This window comes from Sceloporus undulatus, chromosome 11, assembly GCF_019175285.1.
Source record: "Sceloporus undulatus isolate JIND9_A2432 ecotype Alabama chromosome 11, SceUnd_v1.1, whole genome shotgun sequence".
NCBI lineage: Eukaryota > Metazoa > Chordata > Lepidosauria > Squamata > Phrynosomatidae > Sceloporus > Sceloporus undulatus.
Window position 1 is genome coordinate 5,246,762 of NC_056532.1, and position 20,446 is coordinate 5,267,207.

The following is a 20,446-nucleotide window of genomic DNA, read 5'->3' on the forward strand; positions in this document are numbered from 1 at the left end:
AGAAGAATAGCAAACACGGCAGGATCTTTGAGTTGCCTTTAGACGTGTTTTCCAGCGCTCATCAATCTTTGGAAAGAAATTGCTCTGGATGTAATCCACCTGAGACGCGAACCACTTAATCCCATTGATTTGAGATGGACGGGATTTAAAGAGATACATAACGATGTGATAGATCTTGTCCTTTATCATTTATTGCTTTTTAACAAGAAATTGAGGGGGGAGCAGTGTAAGGAATAAAACAAGAGTTTATAGTGCCAGAGGAAAGAATCCTTGGAGTATAACTAAATGAAAGAATAGCTGCAGGACCAATAGGAACTATTCAGATTTGAACGTAATCGTAAGCCAAGAAATTGCCAGAACACTGGCCTATGTGAGAATGAGTGATGTGATATATATACCCCATATACTTGGCTATAAGGTGACCTCATGTATAAGTCGAGGGCAGGTTTGGGGGGCCAAAAGTATGGATTTTTATATGACCCCTGGATAAGTCGAGGGTAAAACTTAGGGGCGTGTAGCAAAGGATCTAAAGATGAAGCAAAGGAAAACAGTGCCAAAGAACTTACAAAACCCAGCAGACATAACTTTGTGCTCACTTTAAAGGCTGGATGGATGAGAGAATAGAGGGAGGTCAGTGCTTCCAGAACAAATTGTACTTTTCTTTCACCCGGGATGGTTTTTAAAAAATGAGAGTTAACATACAGTGCCTATATTGAGCCATGGATAAGCCTTTGGGTTGGCTTTAAGAAGCATGCCAACACACTGACTATCTTTAGGTTTAGACACTGTGTTCAAACTATAGAGCAAAGCTCTGTGCTTTATCTGCACCTGTCCACGAGTTTACTCTTTATTCTCAGTGATAAGACTCTTAAGCATGAGGCGTATGGTCTCCCTCTCTTTCTGCTGCCTTCTACCTTTCCTAACATCATTGTCTTTTCTAATGATTCATGCCTTCTCATGACGTGGCCAAAGTACGACAGCCTCAGTTTAGTCATTCTGGCTTCCAGGGACAGTTCGGGCTTGTTCTAGAATCCATTTGTTTTCTTGATCGTCCATAATATCCTCAGCAAGCTTCTCCAGCACCACATCTCTATCTTTCTATCGTCCTTTTTCACTGTTTCGCAGTGGAGAAGGAAGGAGCATTGTTTGGATAGCTTGCTCCTGGTCTGATAGGACACTTTTTAAAGGCAAGGGGAAAAGTGTCATTTGGATGCCTATTAGAGTGAATGTAAGGAGCAACCCATCCAAAAAATGTTTGTCCCTTTCCCCCGGAAATGAATGTTTTTGAAGGTAAGATCAGCATTTCTTTCTGTAATGGTAAATTTTTATAGAACATGGCTTTTACTATTGATTTGTTGCTTCCGTAGGCCATGATTGTTAGGAATGCAAAAGATACAGCTCATACGAAAGCAGAGCGGAACATCTTAGAGGAAGTCAAACATCCCTTCATCGTTGATTTGATTTATGCCTTTCAGACAGGTGGAAAACTCTACCTCATTCTTGAGTATCTCAGTGGTAAGGATGCCATAAATGTCAGATTCTGCTACCTTTGTGGGGGGGGGGGGGGATTGCGTCTTTTGGAGATGTCCAGAACTCTTCCATAGGCAAGGTGAAACCAAATAGAAGCAAAAAAAACCAGAGCGGTCCAAAAATTAGGCCAGATGTAGCTGTGAGGTTTGCAGTTAAACTAAATTCCAAAATGGAGACTGGATGAATCACTGGTAGGTATGCAGGCATATGGGTTACATCTAGCAACACATATTGGCCTGTTACAGACTGCCAAAATAAAGCTGCTTTGGGTCTCTTTGGAGGTATGCTGTTTAAATGATGCATGCATCCTAAGAATCCAGAAGCTGCACCAAAGCTGCACTCCAGTGCTTAGGAATGGAGTGTGGCTTTGGCGCGACCTCCGGACTCTTAGGACCCAGGCATCATTTAAATAGCATACCTCCAAAGAGATCTGAAGCAGCTTTATTTTGGCAGTCTGTAACAGGCCATTGAGATAATGGTCCAGTGACTAGTCTCCAAAACAGAAATGTTGCAGCTCTGACATCTAGCTATTGACCATTGTTCCTGGGTTGCAATAGAGCAAAAGCCCCCAAAAATGGAACAGTCTGTATCACTAAAGGTGGGCATGAAATGTACGTCTGGGTTGAAAAGTAAATAAACAGTCCATTCTCTCAGTGAAACGATGTGAGCAGTGCACACTTGCTATTAAAAAATGTAGGGAGGAGAAAGAAGTTGAACGTAGTAGGAAAGGAAGTTGAAAACCACAAGGAAATACTAGGTGCTGTGTAAGCTATATCTCGCAGGAAGGATAGTGGCAAACCACCCCAATGATTGCTTGCCTAAGAGACACCTATGAAATTCATGGGGTCACCATAAGTCTACAGGTGACTTTAGGGCACACACATGCGTACAGCCATTCATACTGCTTTTCATCTTTAAGTGTACCAGGAAAAGGAGCTTATTCCTTATGTCTTTCTTTTCCCAACGTAGGAGGAGAACTGTTTATGCAGTTGGAGAGAGAGGGGATATTTATGGAAGACACAGCTTGGTAAGAGAAATTTGGCCGGCTCTCAAGTCATGTGAGAAGGCTGAGATGGGGGTTTCATTGGTTGCATAATTTGTACTTAACAATTGAGTGTTAAAAATGACAGTTTGGGACAGTTTGTTCACACAAAACATGGGTCTGGCATGAAGTCTGGGCTGACAAACTATAATTATTGTCCCCCCTTCAAGTGAGTGGATGAGCATGAAAGGGGACCAGTCAAAACAGCTGTATATTTTGGATTGGTGGACACATTCAGAGCTTGAAATCGTGGTTTGGGGTCTAAACTGTGGTTAGTGCAAACCACGGTTTGGTGTGATTTCTGGACATTGAATAGCACAGACATGTTAAATTGAAACTCAAGTTTATCCCCCTTTCTGTCCTAAAGCAAATCTTTGCCTTGCAGCTTCTACTTGGCTGAAATCTCAATGGCTTTGGGACATCTGCACCAGAAGGGGATCATTTATCGAGATCTAAAGCCAGAAAACATCATGCTGAATCATCAAGGTTAGAAATACAACATCAACTTGTTTTGCTGACAAGTCTTAGAGGATGGCCAGGCGATGCCAAGCCAGGAAAATTGGCATCTTGAGCTGCTCAATCACTTTGATGTGATTAGAAGGCGACTTGGGATTCATTTCCATGCTCAGTTCAAAGTGCTGTTAGTGATCTGCCAACCTTGTGTGGTTTGGGTTAAGGGGATCTTATTCAATCAGTGTGGTGTTCCTTACGGAATTAGATAACATGTAAAATCTTTATGGTGATCTGTATGAGCAAGACAGTCTCTGCTGTAGCAGTCATAGAATACTCTGCCTGAAGAAACACTCTGTAGTAAAACATTTTACTGGGCATTGACAGGGGTAGCGTGTCCCTGTTGGTGCTCTTGGACATCTCAGCGGTTTTCGATACCATAGACCATGGTATCCTTCTGGAGCGCCTGGCAGAGGTGGGAATTGGGGGCTAACATTTACATGAAACCGCTGGGAGAGATCATCCGGAGTCATGGGGCGCGGGGTTATCAGTACGCTGATGACAGTCTTCTCTATGTCTCCGACTGATGCAGTGACTGGGGATGGCATCTCTCCTCTCGTGGCCTGTCTGGAGTCGGTAATGGGCTGGATGAGGGAAAACCGACTCAGTCTGAATCCAGAGAAAACGGAGGTGCTCGTGATTGGTTCTCCTGGCCTAGGGATGGCGGTGGTTCCACCTGTCCTGAACGGGATCACGCTTCCTGTGAAGGCCTCGGTACGCAGTCTGGGGGTGCTCCTTGACTCGTCACTCCACCTCACTTCTCAGGTGGATGCGACGGTCAGGAGCACCTGTTATCAGCTTTGGCTGATACGCCAGCTGCGTCCCTACCTGGACCAGAGGAACCTTGAAACGGTAGTACACGCTCTGGTAACCTCTCGATTGGACTTCTGCAATGCACTCTACATGGGGCAACCCTTGTACCATACCCGGAAGCTGCAATTGGTGCAGAATATGGCAGCCAGGCTGGTCACTGGCATATCCAGGGCCAGTCATATAACACCAGTGCTTAAAGGTCTGCACTGGCTGCCTATTCGCTTCTGGGCGCAATACAAGGTGTTGGTCATCACCTATAAAGCCCTAAATGGCTTGGGACCAGGATACCTAGAGGACCGCCTCTCCCCATACAATCCGCCCCGCACTCTCAGAACATCTGGGCAGCAGCTGTTGAGGGTTCCAGGGGCTAGATTAGCCTCTACTTCTAAGAGGACCTTTACCATCTCGGCCCCTACCCTCTGGAACTCCCTGTCCATTGAGCTCCGCTCGGCCACCTCCCTGGCCCAATTCAAAAAGGGGCTGAAGACCTTTTTATTCAAACAAGCATTCCCTGATGTAAGCCTCAACTAAATTCTCCCTCTTCTCCACGTCAGCAGTGGCAAGTTGGCTGGAGTGTTTTTATCAGATTTTGTTTGTATTTGTATTGTATTTCATGTATTTTATGATTGTTGTACACCGCCCTGATTTTATAGAAGGGCGGTATATAAATAAAATTTTTATTTATTTATTATTATTTATTTAAATTCTGCCCAACAGTTTAGGACTCTGGGAGACAGAGCTAAGTTTGTGATTTTCTTGCTACTGTACCAATTCATGCCATATAATTAATATTCTCATTTTTAAGGTGTTTGCTTTTTAATTGATTTAGACCACACCTTGAACTACCATTCTTGGAACACTTGAGAATAAGGGTTGAGAGTTTGACTAGGTTACTGGAAAACCAAGGTTTGAATCTCTGTGACATTGGGCAAGTCACATTCTGTCAGCCTCAGAAGAAGGCAATAGTGAACCTCCTCTGAGTAAGTCTTGCCAAGGAAACCTCATAATTAATTTGCCTTAGGATTGCCATTAGTCAGAAACAACTTGAAGGTACACAACAGCAACCATCACCGTGGGACACACAACACTATTCTGATATGATGCTTTGCTCTCAAATGCTTCTTTGTCTTAACAACAACTTGATGTTAACACACACCCCTCCAATTTTGATTTTTTGTTCCCTTTTAGGTCACGTTAAGCTTACAGATTTTGGACTGTGCAAAGAATCCATTCATGATGGAACTGTCACACATACATTCTGTGGAACAATAGAATACATGTGAGCCCGCATGATGAAACAGAAAAGTATTACTCTGGTCTGGGGGTAATGGCTAAACTTTACCTTTCTAAAAACTTGGCTCTATGTTTGGGTGTGGGTTTTTAACCTAACCTCTCCATAAGCCTCAGAGCAAGTTTCATTAATATTTATGGGTTTTGTATTTAGAGGATCTGTAACAATTCTAAGGTAACTATCCCAACCCTAGCATCCTTTGGAGGGCATTATATTAAGAAAGGCCACAACAGGATTTGATCTAGAGTAACTGTCTTTGAAATGGGGTGGAGAGAACATTGTACCATAGCTTAAGTCTTTGTTCATTGATCTAAATAGCTACTTAATCTTCCCTTAAATACAGTTCTCAGCTTACTTGCTTATATTCTTATATTAAGTTCCATACATAGCTATACCAATTACTCAGTAGCTCTTCAGCCCAAGTATTGTGGTTGGTTTCTAGATGCTTATACTAGCCGTTTGTACCACATTGATGTTTTGGTAACCTGTGGCTTTCTTTAGATCAATCTAAACCAGTCTTGATAAGAGTCTAGGGCCTGTTACAGACTGCTAAAATAAAGCTGCTTGGGGTCTCTTTGGAGGTATGCTATTTAAATGATGCATGCATCCTAAGGATCCGGAAGCTGCACCAAAGCTGCACTCCAGTGCTTAGGAATGGAGTGTGGCTTTGGCGCGACCTCCGGACTCTTAGGACCCATGCATCATTTAAACAGCATACCTCCAAAGAGACCCGAAGCAGCTTTATTTTGGCAGTCTGTAACAGGCCTAGGAATCCCGAATGTAAGAATTCAGACTCATTGCGCTTGCAGGTACTGTTAACAGCTTCAGCAAGGCAACATATATCACACTCTTTATGACTTGTCGATCCAGAGGCAAAGACATCTTGACACGTTGACCCCTAAAACAAATTGCAACTGAATTTGAAATTCTGACTTGGTCTGATATGAGCAGGTCAGTTTTTCAAATAATAAAGCTATGCTTTGTGAATCATAAATTGTGTTGCTTGAGCTGCAGGTCATAAACAAGTGTACACCTGGTTATCTGGGTGCAACTTTCGAGTGATGTTTGCCGTCCAGGTGAGTCAAATACTTAACTTCAGGATTGCTACATTCCCAGTGACCTGTTTTGCATTGACCTCATATCCATTGCAGTTGAAGTCATATTGAGAACAGGTGCTTAGGAGAGACTGGTTTGAAGCATGGATATAATGATATCAATAAACAATAACTGCTTTGTCTGGTCACTTGAAGCCAACATCTGTTCACCCCAGACAAAGATATTTACAAGCCAGGCAGAATGAGAAAAAAGAGGTGCTACCATTTTAGGCTCTCTCTGTAGAACCATTGCATTATTATTATGTTTCTTAAGGCTTGACTGTTCACCTGTTATGAAAGATATTACCACTTTTGTGTGTGTTTGGTATTTTTTTTGGTCACTTCCAGGGCCCCTGAAATCTTGATGAGGAGTGGGCACAACCGTGCCGTGGATTGGTGGAGTTTGGGGGCATTGATGTATGACATGCTGACTGGAGCAGTAGGTGCACACTTCTCTATTGCATGTGTTTAGTCACTTTATTTATTTTTGTTTCTTGCTATTAGAGAGATCTTGTCTTCTTGTTTATATGGCCTGCATTGGACTCTGTGGCCAAGAGCTACAGTGTACTTTGGTATCTAGTGCCAGCAGACTGGGGTATTGTCCCATTTTTATTGTGTTCTTACAATACATTCTATAGACATACATATTTTAAACAGTCAACCCAACATACCTGGCAAACATAGCAAACCATACAATTCTCACCCCAATCTCCATCTTTTATCTTCCCCAACCTTTAACCTTTTCCTTCTACATCTCACTTTGAGTCTGTCCTCTCTCTCTCCAAAACCTCTTCACCTTCTTCTTAACTCCCTTCTATGATCTTTCTAATCTTTTCTTTATCTCTTCTCTTTCCTTTGCCCTCTCATTTTCTCTTCTCTTCATTCCTTAATATACCCCTCCCTATCTACTCCTGTCTTCACACACATACTCATACCTTCAACCACATACTTTACCTTCTTATTCCCTTCCTCTCCCCTTCTTGCATAGATCTTACATAACTTTCCATCCCTTTCTCAAAAGAAAAACATTCCCAAATGTGGTTTTTAAAGGTTCATTGGAGGTAGGCTGTAGAGGGGAAATGCATATGAATTATTAATACAAAAATTAGCTGGAGTAAAATGGTAGCACAAGGCATTTCGAAATTTGATGTTATATCAATCTAAGTAGTCTGATGTTTCACGTGGTGGATATATTTCATCACCACCACGTGAAACATCAGACTACTTAGATTGATATAACATCAAATACATTTATTGAAATTTCTGAACAAGAAGACTGCCCTGAATTCCTACGAAAGTAACTCTGCAACAAACTCGAGAGTTAACAAATTGAATTTCGAAAAGGCTTTAATAGAAGTACAGGATATACCTTAAAACTAAAGACTATAGAAAATTTAAGATGAACAGAGCCTCTAACATAAGCTGTCGTTTCCTTACTACTTTTTACAATTACAGTATATTGTTATAATTGTATGTGTTTTTATATTTTAATCTGGAGTCAGTACGTTTCCACTGACTCCAGGCAAAATTGCTTGACTCCCAACTCCATGACTCTTGACTCCACAGCCTTGTAGTCAAAGTCTCATCGTTCCCAAAGAGACCATCCTCTGGTCAAGGGTGATAGGACTTGGAAGGTCATGGGTCCCCCAGTCCTACTTGACATTCTATACATACATACATACATTACGATCAACCGATCAAACATCTACTTGCCCATTGTGTTGCTGCTTAGCAATGGAAGCAAGTTCCCACATGTGTTGTTTCCAAAGCTGTGCTTTAGGCCTTTCTGCATAAACATTGTTTTAATAGGAGTGTTTGGGGGGAGGAAGACATGTGGAAGCAGAATTTATTTTTGTGCGGATCTTTTATTTTCCTGTGCCCAGTTCCTCATGGCTCTCTTTCCTTCTCTTTCTCTCCCACCTTGCCGCTGTGCTCTTCTCCAGCCCCCATTCACTGGGGAAAACCGAAAGAAAACCATTGACAAGATTCTCAAGTGTAAACTCAACTTGCCTCCCTACCTCACACAAGAAGCCAGAGATCTGCTGAAAAAGGTAGGAAAGCTTTGGGAGCGGAAGTCCCAAATCTCTTAAAGGGGGGCACAGTTTGGGGACCACTGCTCTAGATCATAAAGTCATCTTTACTTGTTGCAGTTTTCAGAGCAGTATTGACACTGCTTTTGCAAACAATAGGATAATGCAACACCTTGAGAGCACTATCAGTGCTATATGAACGGTCTGAACATACTAACTCTGCTTGCAAGGGAGCTGATATTAAACCTAGAGAAGAGCTTTTCCAGAAGTAGCAAAATGTATTCTGGAGTCCCTGAGTGTTTTCTCCCCCCTGTGAATATTTATATGTTTTCTCTTTTCCAAGCTGCTAAAGAGAAATGCTGCCTCACGTCTAGGAGCTAGTCCTGGAGATGCTGGAGAAGTTCAGGTATACGTCACTCAATTGTTTTGATGAAATGTAAAAGGTGGGGCACCCTCCTCTTATGAGCCAGGCAGGGGATGTGTTGTACCGCCAGTTGGAAAGAGCGACAACACAATCGACCAAGCATTGCGAACATTGATTTAAAATGTAGCTCTGTTCAAAAATGATGACATAGTATTGATTTAGACATCTGCCTTAAAGAGTTGAGACCCAGATTGCTCACTGATGGGATAGCAAACCACACAATAACTCATGCTCTATTGTACATTAAATGAAAGGAGACCAAATGTTTCTTTTTCCAGTTCCCTGCTAGCCATTTGGGTTCTGCAAGGTAGCTTTTCTGCAACCATGCAGGCAATAACTGTAGCAATACATTCTTCATGTGAAACATTTGCATTTCCTTAATACTAAAACTCCTCTAGGATGTAGCTCTTGATGAGACGTTTCCTCCAGAAACCCCAGTTACTCTGTTTCCCAAAAGTTACCACTTCATGGCAATGCAACTACATGTAAATCTGTTGTCCCAATTATGCTACAACCCCACTAAGGGTTGGCAGGTCAGTTTCATATCTTGTCTTAAGCACTTTATTAGCTGTCTGTATTCCAGTTCCTCTGCCAAGTAGCAAAGAAATACTTGCTTTGGTTTGTGTTCTAGTAAAATACGAGAGGCTGCCTTTTTACATGTCTTTGTTGAGCCTCCCTTGGTTGGGTTCTGACCTGACATGATGTTTTTTTAGGCTCACCCTTTCTTCAGGCATATTAACTGGGAAGAGCTGCTTGCGCGGAAGGTGGAACCTCCATTTAAACCTTTATTGGTATGTAGCAACTTCCCTGTGACTTCAGATCGTAAACTGCTGTGTAATTTAGTGTCCTGTACCGTGGTGTTTCTGTTGTTCGGATGTAGGCAAGGAGACCCCTGTCCTCATCTATCTTCTGATATTTACCTGAATATTTCGGTGGCAGAGAAGGAAGGCCCTCCATAGAGGACCTCAAAACACAGGCAGAGGCCTATAGGAGAATACGGTCCTTCAGATAACCTAGACCTGATTCATATAGGTCTTTAAAGGTTACAACCAACACTTTGAATTGTGTTGAACCAGCAGCCAGTGGAGCTGTCGCAACAGGAAAATTGTGCACTGTTTGTAGCCAGAGCCATTTAGCAACGTCTATAGTTCTTTGGGCCAATTGAAGTTTCTGAACGCTATTAAAAGCATCCCCGCATAGAATGTGTTACAGGAACCCAGATGGGACGTAAGTAAGGTGTGTGTAACCATGGCCAGATCTTGCTTCTTTTGTATGAGCACGTATAGACTAATGCTTCTCAGGGTAACTGATGTGGAGGACCAGCAGTGATATTCATCTTGTGTGCCAGGGACTAGCGTTATACTTGGCCCCATTGGATACCAGTGTTTCTTTCTTTCGTGGAGATTTGCCAGTGACCACCAGTTTGAGTAGCACTAGTGTAACAAATGCTTTGTAGAGTATTGGAATACAGGTGTGTGCCTGAGGTGTGAGAGGGGGCATTGTCTCCTGGCCTTTCAACCATCTCTTTTCAAACCTTGTGCTCCTTTTCTTTGCTCCGCGGTTCCCTTCCCACTCCCGTTTGCCTTCATTTCTCAGTCCAGTTGGCTACAGAGACTTTCGGCTGGTGGCTTCAGGACCCTGGCACTCTCCAGGTTTTGCCTCTGCAGAATGCTTTTCCATCTGGAAGCTTTGTTCTTCGTCTTCAGCTAAAGCTGTTCTGACTGATAACCTCTTAACCTCCAAAGCCTTTATTCATTTGTGTGTGTGTGTGTGTGTGTGTGTGCGTTTGTGTGTGGTTTCTTCTTTTTCTTTTTCTACAAAGCAATCCGAAGAGGATGTGAGCCAGTTTGACGCAAAGTTTACCCGTCAGACTCCTGTCGATAGCCCCGACGACTCCGCTCTCAGCGAAAGTGCCAACCAGGTCTTCGTGGTAAGTAGAAAACAGGATGGGGTTTAGGTGTTTGAAAGGGGAAAAAATAGACTATGCTCTGGGTGCTGCAGAAGAGCAATCCACAATCACATGCAGGTCTCTCCAAGAGTCCTTTTGGTGCTGGACACTGACACACATAACTGCTATAACATAATCTTTACTGATTGTGAATGATGTAGCTCATGTTACACAGCAGAAAAGCATTTGGCCAATGGAAGACTGAGTCCCAAGGGATATATTATGCAGAAGCAAACAAAATCAAAGTGTGGAAGTGTGATCCCTCAATAGAGAAAAAAATCATCCCCCAGTTGTTTCTCCACCTTCCATCTTGTCCCATCCTTGAACTACAAAGCAAATGTAAAAAGCACCCAACAAGGACACTAATAAAAGTTAACTCTTTCCCACCACTGAAAAGCTGTTAATGTTTGGCCATGCTGCCAATAAGGACTCTAAAACCCATCTGCCCAGTGGTAGAGGCCCAGCTCATTACACATAGGTTATGTCTTTTGTATGCCAGCATCAGAGGCCCGAGTCCAATGTTCTATTCTGGATTGCAGGCTGCAGTAAGTGTTAGAAATGAGTAAGGAAAGAGTTGTGTTTAAAGTACTGCAGATGTAACAGCCAGCGGTGGCTTTTTTTTGAGCCTTAGAATGATCGCTTCAGTCAATGCTTTTTAATAGTATATAAGCTCTGGTTTTGGGTGATAGGGTTTGGGGCAGCAGTGCTGGTTCTGGCTTTCAAGATTGATTTCTGTCATAATGCAAAGCATTCATTCTGTGTCTTTCTGGGGGGGCGGTGGGGGTGTTTGGTTACTTTTGTTCTCCATCTAGGGCTTTACGTATGTGGCTCCATCCGTACTTGAAAGCGTGAAAGAGAAGTTTTCCTTTGAACCAAAAATCCGATCACCTCGCAGATTCATCGGCAGCCCACGAACGCCAGTCAGGTATTTCTCTTCTCTTTGTTAACCTCTCAGCCCTGGTGCTTTTTCTGGCCTGTGCCTGTTCCCCAAAAGGGAAAGTGCTGTGCCTTTCCTTCCCAGAAATAACAACACTTCAGTTAATTCAAAGCAGAAGAAAGCTTTCTCTTTATAGAGTCAGAAGAGAGTAGCCTTCAGATAGCTCTGTCTCCAGCCTAACATCCATCTCCAAAAGATGAATGAGGTCTGATGTTAAAGGGTTATTGTACAGGGGAGATTTTGGGTTGCTGGACAACCTGAGGCAGTGCTTCTCCAGGCCCCATAGCTCAGTTTACTCTTCATCTGCCCCACATCTTCTCTGATCAGTGAAGTATGGAAGTGTGAGGCACTGGCAGTCTCTCCAGAGAGAGGGCCAGACTTATGGAGGTAATCTCCATGTTGCCAAGGTTCCTCACCCCCGATCTGTTATGCCCAGTTAATACTTATACTGTGGGCTTAGGTTGGTGGTTTAAAAGACAAGCAGAGGAACTAGAAATTCAACCAGCCACTCAGTGTTCCTGCTTTTTACTCATACAATTTGGCTTAAAAATCCACACTTTTCTGTATTGATAGCCTTGTTTCAATATTCAAAGGGGTGTCACATTGAGGATGGAGCAAGCTTGTTTTCTGCTGCTCCAGAGAATAGATCCCAGAGCAATAGATGCAAACTATAGGAAAAGAGATTCCACCTCAACATTAGGAAGAACATTAGTAAGAGTTGTTTGACAGTGGGGCAAACTCCCTCAGAATGTTGCACAGTTGCCTTTATCAGACTCTGAAGTTTGGATAGCCATCTTCTGGGCCTGTTTTGATTGTGTATTCCTATATACAGTAGTAGATTGACTGGATGGCCCTTGTGGTCTCTTCCAACTCTTATGATTCTATTATGCCTCTTGTCTTTCTTTTTTTAAAGCCCTGTTAAGTTCTCTCCTGGGGACTTCTGGGGACGAGGTAGTTCCTCCGGCGTGGCAAACGCTCAGGCGCCCGTGGAGTATCCGATGGAAACCGGCGGGATCGAGCAAATGGACGTGACGGTCTGCGGAGAGGCCTCGGCTCCGCTCCCGATCCGGCAACCGCACACCGGGCCGTACAAAAAGCAAGCCTTCCCCATGATCTCCAAGCGGCCAGAGCATTTGCGCATGAACCTATGACGAAATCAACGGCAATCATTTCCCTCTTCCTCCACGGAAAAAAGAAACAAATAATACCCCGATTTGGGCGGCAGAAGGACATGAGGACAAAACCTCAGCGAGGGCAGCAGTCCCTCCTGCTCCCGTCACGCTGAAATATTGAGGGCTCTTGAAGTTGTCTTCTCTCTTCTTCTCTCTTTTTCACTCTCTCTCTCTCTCTCTCTCTCAGTGATAGTATCAAGGTTGGTCGTTGCACAGAATTACAGATTGGGAAAGAAGAATGAAAACCATGGATCCTCCCTCCCCCTCTGGCTTCCCATCCTCTCCTTTTGAATCAGTGGTGCATAAAAGCGTACTTGAGGGGAAATGGGGTTGTATCATCCCCAAGCACAGGAGCAGCAAAGCGGGCCAATATTGGGAGCGTCGGTACCCTTTCTGCTCTTAATCACGGATTTTTTTCCCAGTCGATCGCTCGGAGCTGTGACAGTATTGAGAGCAGGACGTTTTCTTCCTCTTGGGAAGTCCTGCCTCCATCCCTCGAAACGGGATTAACCCCAAATTTCCGGCTTCTGCAAAGGGCATCCTCCAGTGGAGCGAAACTGGAGGTTCAAGGCAGCCTCCAAGCCATGGATGTGCCACATGGAAAACAATCTGAACGACTCTAAAAGATGAATCCTAAAATATAGATTATATATATATATTTTCAAATAGATTCCCCATCCCGTTCCCCCCTATATTTTCCCCCCCAATTACCCCTGACTTGGAAAACACAGAATTATTGGTTTGTTGCAGCACATAGAAAAATCAGACTTCCAAATTGGTTGGTCCTCATAGCGAAATGATGGGTTTTGTGTTGAAAGCGAAAGAAATCACTGTTAATTACGTTAGTAGGATTGGGGCGGTTAAGGCGCCCCTCTGCCGGTCTTGTGGAAATGCCTCCGGCGGTAAGAAACTGGGTTCGGCTGGGCAGTTTTCTGTGCTGAAACCTGGGCTGATGTGGGACTCCTCTCCTTTCCAGCGCCACTGCTGCCCACACTAGCAGGGTCTGTTTCCCATAGTACAGAGCTGTGTGCATGCCTTCAGTGCCTGCTCTTCTCTGCCCGATCCTTTGGTTGCTGCCTGGGATTTATCATTTTACGCAGAAACGCGACGGCCGAAGGCTTCCCTTCTGGGTTTTCTTACGCCGGTAGTATCGTTTCCTCGCAATGCTGGAAATGTGCTCAGCCGCAGCCGTCATAAACGGTAACCAAAAAGCAAGGCAGAGGCATTGCGCAAAGGAGCAGCGTTCCGATCAACCATAGCAGGCTATTACCTGATTTTGTTTCTATTTTTACCATTACGCTGGTCTTGCTGAGAAAGGATGGCTTTATCCCACCTTGGCCCCACGACTGGCCTTTTTTCTTTTCCCGGCCAAGAATTAAGCGTGCGCTGTTTTTGTTTCCTCTGCTGCGGGCGATCCCTCTCCGCTTGATTGTATCCGAAACGAAACCACAACCCAAGTATTAAGATGGCCTTTGACGAATGTCTTCCAGAGAACTTTTTGCAGTTTAATTTTCGGCGGCGTTCAAAAGGTTTACTATTTATGTTTTCTGCGATTGTTGTTTGACGAAGAAGGAAAAAAACCACAAAAATCTGTACAAAAAAATGACTTTAACAGGTACAAAGAATTAAATAAAGGTATCTTTACCTTAACTTAAATACTTCCTGCCTTAAAGAAAGCATTTCCATGGACGTAGCTGGCGAGAGGGTTCATAAAAGCCTGCGGGGCTTTTGCGCTAAGGGTAGTAGAGAGTGTGCATGGGTGGCTGTGGTGCGTTTGCGTTGAGATTTGCGTAATTGTGCGGCAGCATTTGAGTCCAGGTGCTTCTTTTTCTTGCTTGTCAGACCTTGCGCCCATCTCTCTCTTTCTCTTTCTGTGGACTCTGCCACTGAGGAATATGTACTCCTTTTGCTTCTTTGTGTTGCTTCTCTTCATGAGCCATAGGATCCAAGCCATAAGTCTTCTATGTTGTTTGATTTGAATACCGTTAAGGAGCTTCACCTTCAACAGTGTGGCAGTGGGTGGCATATTGTCTGTGTTTATCCCAGCGGATTGGATCCCACTTTGGATCTCTTGAATCTGTGATCTTTCCCATCCATTGCATGGTAATCTGCGCTGTCCCACAGGGATTGGCAATCCCCAGAAGTAGTTTCTGGGGTGGAGTGGGGCTCAGGATGCGGCAATGTGAGAACTATGAGTGGGACACTACCTGCCATCATTGGGACTCAAGCCATAGAGTACTCTTCGCCTCCGTTACTGGCGGTTCTCAAACGTTGCTCCTCCACATATTTTGCATCTCAACTCCCAGAAGCTTCAGGTAGCATGGCCAAAGCTCAGGGATTCTGGGAGCTGAAGTCCAAAACACGTGGCGGACCAAAGGAAGAGGACCACTGCTTTAGCTGTCGAACTCAAATTCCCATCAGTGATGAGGTTTGGGGTGAATAGCGCATGGATATTGAGGACCACACGTTCTCTGTCTATAGCCTAGACTCAGCATCCCTCTCTCCGCTTCTTTTTAGCATCCATTTTAAGAGGACAATCCAGCAAACAGTAGTCTCATTGAAACCAGAAGAGCGAAGGCTGAGTGGCAGTTTTGGAAATTGCATTGAGATGTGGAGCCATATCTAGTGTTTCCCAGAATGTGTGTGCGCATGGGATTAGATTTCCCATTGACTGGCTATGTTGTTCCAGTTTATCTGATTCAAATGGGGAAGGTGAATTGTCTTTGTAGTACCCACATGGCAGAGAGTCCCTTCCTGCTCACGAAAAACTGGGCTGCTACATCCAATAGGGATAAGAGGGATGTTATTGGACCATTCCTCACTGTAGAAAGAAGGTTGCTTCAAATCAAGGTTGACCAAAGCCCTGGTTTGCCACCTTCCTTTGTGCCGTGCAGAGTTTGCAAAAGTTACTTTTGGGGACTACTGTTCAGTATGGAGTAACTGCACAACAAGTGGCACAAGGTGGATCTGGATGCAGTTCCACTTCAGGTTGGCTTAGATCTTGACCAACTTGGCCTTCTAATGCCAGCTGGCCAGTTCATGGTTTGGCTAAATCTGGATAGTGTCCATTTTATGTGGGGTCTGCTCAACCTGGATGGTCCCTGGCTTTGGACAGCGCTTGTGACTTTTTCTCCCACATCGTAAAAGTTCAATGGGAAATTTGGGTTCAGGCTATATATATATATGTGTGTGTTGCGGTGGTACATAGACGTAGCACCAGGTTTTTCTCTCTTGAATCCTAATGCTCAATAAAATGTGGTCGATCCAGAATACGGAGGAAGGATAGTGTTTGGCTATCTCCATTGCTGGCATTTTGACTTGGCTGAAAGAAAGGCCCCATCCAGACAGGCCAAAATAAAGCTGCTTCGGGTCACTTTGGAGGTTTGCTGTTTAAATGAGACATGTGTCCTAAGAAGCCAGAAGCCACACCAAAGACACGATCCAGTTCTAAGGACTGGAGCACAGCTTTGGTGCAGCTACTGGAGCGCAGCTTTGGTGCAGCTTCTGGACTCTTAGGACGCATGCATCATTTAAAGAGCATACCTCCAAAGTGACCCAAAGCAGCTTTATTTTGGCCTGTCTGTATGGGGCCTAAGAAACCATTCAGACGCAACTCCAAGCCCTGTTAAAATGGAAGAGGCGTTATAGGAGAGAGGAGTTGCATACATAAGGTGGATTATAAAGCTTGGAAAAGTTACTTTCTTGGCCGATCCTAAAAGGTATAGCCTTCCCACGAAGTAAATTTCTCAAGCTTTGGAGCAGACTTGGATAGTGGCACCTCTTCTCTGAAACGTAACGCTATCTCTTGCGATCATGTGTATTGATGATCCTCTTTCGGACGCATATCACTTTCCGCTGGAGATACGGCTGGCAGCGTGTTTTTTGTCTGTTTTTCCTATTGGTTCGTTTCGCTGTAGAAGTCAACTTCACTTTTCATTTTTGCATCACGCATTCTTCTTTTAACTGTGAAAACGTTGGAATCACGACTTGGGACAGCAAGCACACACTATGCAATATGTGTTAACCCTGTATTTATTTGTACAAAGCAAAGATATCCAAACCTTGATTTTATATATATATATATATATATATATATATATATATATATATATATATATATATATTCATTCCTCCTCCCTCCTTCTCCCCTGTATATATAGCTTCTTAGTGTCGATTTTCGGGGGAGTTGAATTGTATTATATATCTCTTGTACATCTTCAGAAGAAGGAAAACAAAATGCTAGCATATGCAATGCAGTGGCTATCGGAGAACTTAAGTGCTTTCTTTAAACATAAACAATGTCTTAAAAAGTTTTCATTAGGGTTATAGTGATTAAGATTTATTTTGTACAAGCTGTGCTTTTTTAATTATAATCTCGGGACTTTTGCTATAATTTTGATTTTTTTATAGATTTTTGTACCATTATATTAAGATGATAATAAGAATAATAATAATAACGGGGATTAATACCTGCTGAGGCTAACTACGTATTTTAAGTATTAAATCTTGAGAACTTGAACCATGTTTTGTTCCCATTAGGTTGATGGTATTGAAATGGACGCTGTGCGCCTTGTATTTGGCAGCACACTCTTGAGGTAAAGGGAAGGAAGAGCCCTCCTGCCCTGTGAGATGCTCTATAAACCAATGGGATTTTATATAAGGAGGTGGTGTTGGAATAAATGGGCGTTCGGCCATTCCCCGTAGACAAGGCGGGCAATTCGTGGCTCTCCAAACGTCGGCCTGCATCTCCTATCAGCCCCCGGCCTGGATGATGGGAGGCGTAGTCCAGCAGGAGGCAACGGAGCCACCGTTTCCCCATTGCTGCTGTAGAACATGATGCAGATGTAACCCCAAAGTTGGCCACATACAGACAGGCCAAAATAAAGCTGCTTTGGGTCACTTCGGAGGTACGCTGTTTAAATAATGCATGCGTACCAAGAGCCTGGAAGCCACACCAAAGCCACAAGCCAGTCCTGGTGCACAGCTTTGGTGCAGCTTCTGGACTCTTAGGACACATGCATCATGTAAACACCATACCTCCAAAGTGACCCGAAGCAGCTTTATTTTGGCCTGTCTTTATAGGGCCGTTAATATCTTTTATTAATCTGTGGGGACTTGGAATGGGATCATCTATCCCAGTGATTCCCCAAACTTGAGTCCTCCAGGGCTTTGAGACTTCAACTCCCAGAAGCCTCAGAGCCAAAAGTGAGGGATTCTGGGAGCTGAAGTCCAAAACCTCTGGGCAACCATTTTGGGAATCACTGACAAACTACCTTGGTTAGCTGACTGCTGTTTAGACTGGAACGGACTGTTAACTCCTTTTTGCAACTCCTGTGTTGTAATGCAGTTGAGAGGTTAATAAACGTGCGCTTACAGTATTACCTTCTTTGGTGGACTAGCTGTATGCCAGGCGTTGCCACCATGGCATCTGGGTAGTGCTCACGTTTGTGCGCATGTTCATGTGGTTTGCAATTCAGGGTTCCTTTTTCATAGGAATCGTAGGTGGGTATTTGTATGCCTTTGCAGGTATTAAGATTCTTGATTCGGCGATGGCTTTTGTTCATGCAGTTTGACTGGTCTGTCCTCCTGTGTGCCGTTTGGGTTTAAGAGGTTTGTCCTCCTTGCCCATTGTGCCATGGATTACATCTACTCTGTAAGGTTGACTTATGCGCAGCGTTGATGTCTCAGGGATGGAGGGAACATTATGGGGGGACTCTGACTGGGTGCGAGAAGCCATTCCTTACTCCTAACTGGTCTGGATAACTTAGGTTAAAGTGTGCAGCTAGCTTGTTACCCCTGATCCACATTGGGACCGATGTGGGTAGAGGCTTAAACCAATCCTTCCATTGACCCATTTGTGCAGGGGTTTAAAATGGGAGGGAAACCTGAACATCACTGGTGCTGTTTTCTTCAAATACACCCAGTACATGGGGGAAGAGAAGCAAATTTTAAACCTTGCTCTGGTTAGTCTAGATTGGGACTGTGCTTCTTAAAAATGCTTTTTTAAAACTAGCCTCCTTACCTGTGTGGTGATAACATAAAAGTGTAGTTTTAACCTACAGGAGAGAAACCCATCAGTTACCCACCTAAGACAATCTGCGAGCATCCACTTAGTAAGGGCAACCAATCCCTTGTAAGCCTTGTTGGTAGGAATGGAGATTGGGCTATCTTGGAGCAAAGACTGGTAAGCTCAATGTGTATGTGCAGGTTAAACATACATCTTGGTAGTCTATGTGCCAGTTAACACACATCTTGGGATGAGGATCAAGTCCAAAACCTTTGGAGGAAGGACAAGTTGAGGATGCAGGTTTCGTCGCAGCTGTTTTTAACCATGCCAAGTACCTTCAGAAATTTAACATTTCTGTGCCAAAGTGTCTGATCCTTTGGGGGAAGGATATGGGGTCGGGGTGTGTGTGTGTTGTGTGTGTGTATCTGTGTGGGAGAGTTGGCAGGGGGTTCCTCTGTACGGTTTAAAGAAAGCGCTCTTTCTGCCAGGGTTCTAGCTGGCTGTGTAAACCATCTGTAAAGAATCACATCCTACAGCTGCCTTACTAGGAATGGTATTGAGGGTCAACACCCTTCCTGCATTTCATTCTGTACTGTTTACTGTAATGAAAAATATACTTGATTTCGAAAACAAATGGATGTAAATAGCAATTAAATGCAACTTTGAACAAATGTACGGATAGTGGTTGTTTTGTTTGCCGTTTGTCCTCTTTAAGAGATAACGTAAGTGTCTAATGCATCCGAGGAAGTAGACTGAAGTCTATGAAAGCTCATGCTGCCAACGTCTTTCTTTTGGTTGGTCTCAAAGGTGTGCTTCAAGATCTTTCTACCTATGGTTTGGTTTTTGGTTCAGGTGGAGCTGTGAAGGGTTCCTAAAACTGGAAGTAGGCTTTGGGTTTTGAATTAAGTTTGCTGGTTGAATTGTTGTATCAAAATTAATAGAAGTGGGGCATCCCTATTAAATAAATGCTGGGATGGGGACCTTGTGGCCTTGCAGAACTGCATCTCCCATCCATTCTCACTGTTTAAGTAGCTTGAAGGAAGACCTGGCCAAAGTGAATGAGTGTGATTTTGTACCCTAACCCTTGTTTTTCAGTGAATGTATACAGCGCTTAACATAAAGGGTATTAATGAAACTTACTCCCAACCAACTCCATTAATGAAACTCCCAACCAACTCCATTAATGAAACTCCCAACCAACTCCATTAATGAAACTCCCAACCAACTCCATTATTAATGAAACTCCCAACCAACCAGTTTAAAACGTTTATTCCATCTATTGTTTCATATATACTACAGGTTCTGTTTTTCTTTTATAAAAGGTTCACTAAAATAGATCTTTCACTCTTTAGTAAAATTTAGCCGGTTATGACAAAATATAGTACTCAAGATTTTTCCTTTCTTAAAAAATCAGGCTTACAAAAGTAGAAAAGCTTTTCCGGGGGTACGTCACAAAAATGCCGATCGACGGAACCGAAAAGCAAAGGTCGTTCCATGTTTCTCTCTCGGTCGGTGAGGTCTTCTAGTTAATGTAATGATGGCATCCGGAGGAGTAGGGGGAAATTAGTGTACCCTCTAAAGGGGCGGAAGTTACTTTTTTTGGACTATAGCTCCCTGAATGGCCATGCTGGCTTAAAGGGGTATTCTG

General features: G+C 43.6%; 1 protein-coding gene across 2 annotated transcripts in view; it reads left to right on the forward strand.

Moving 5' to 3' along the window:
* The window catches only part of RPS6KB1 (ribosomal protein S6 kinase B1), a 152,713-nt gene that overhangs the window by 11,175 nt on the left and 121,092 nt on the right, over nucleotides 1-20,446 (forward strand). The window contains exons 2-12 of one of the 2 annotated variants that reach the window (XM_042442712.1): nucleotides 1,368-1,515; nucleotides 2,500-2,557; nucleotides 2,958-3,058; nucleotides 5,084-5,174; nucleotides 6,629-6,719; nucleotides 8,224-8,331; nucleotides 8,654-8,716; nucleotides 9,448-9,525; nucleotides 10,557-10,664; nucleotides 11,495-11,607; nucleotides 12,533-14,447. The exons of the other annotated variant lie outside the window; for it this stretch is intronic. Of the exons in view, the coding sequence (XP_042298646.1) occupies nucleotides 1,368-1,515; nucleotides 2,500-2,557; nucleotides 2,958-3,058; nucleotides 5,084-5,174; nucleotides 6,629-6,719; nucleotides 8,224-8,331; nucleotides 8,654-8,716; nucleotides 9,448-9,525; nucleotides 10,557-10,664; nucleotides 11,495-11,607; nucleotides 12,533-12,770 (1,197 nt within the window). The 3' untranslated portion in view covers nucleotides 12,771-14,447. Of the gene's footprint in view, nucleotides 1-1,367; nucleotides 1,516-2,499; nucleotides 2,558-2,957; nucleotides 3,059-5,083; nucleotides 5,175-6,628; nucleotides 6,720-8,223; nucleotides 8,332-8,653; nucleotides 8,717-9,447; nucleotides 9,526-10,556; nucleotides 10,665-11,494; nucleotides 11,608-12,532; nucleotides 14,448-20,446 lie in introns of those variants that run through there. 2 annotated transcript variants of the gene reach the window in all.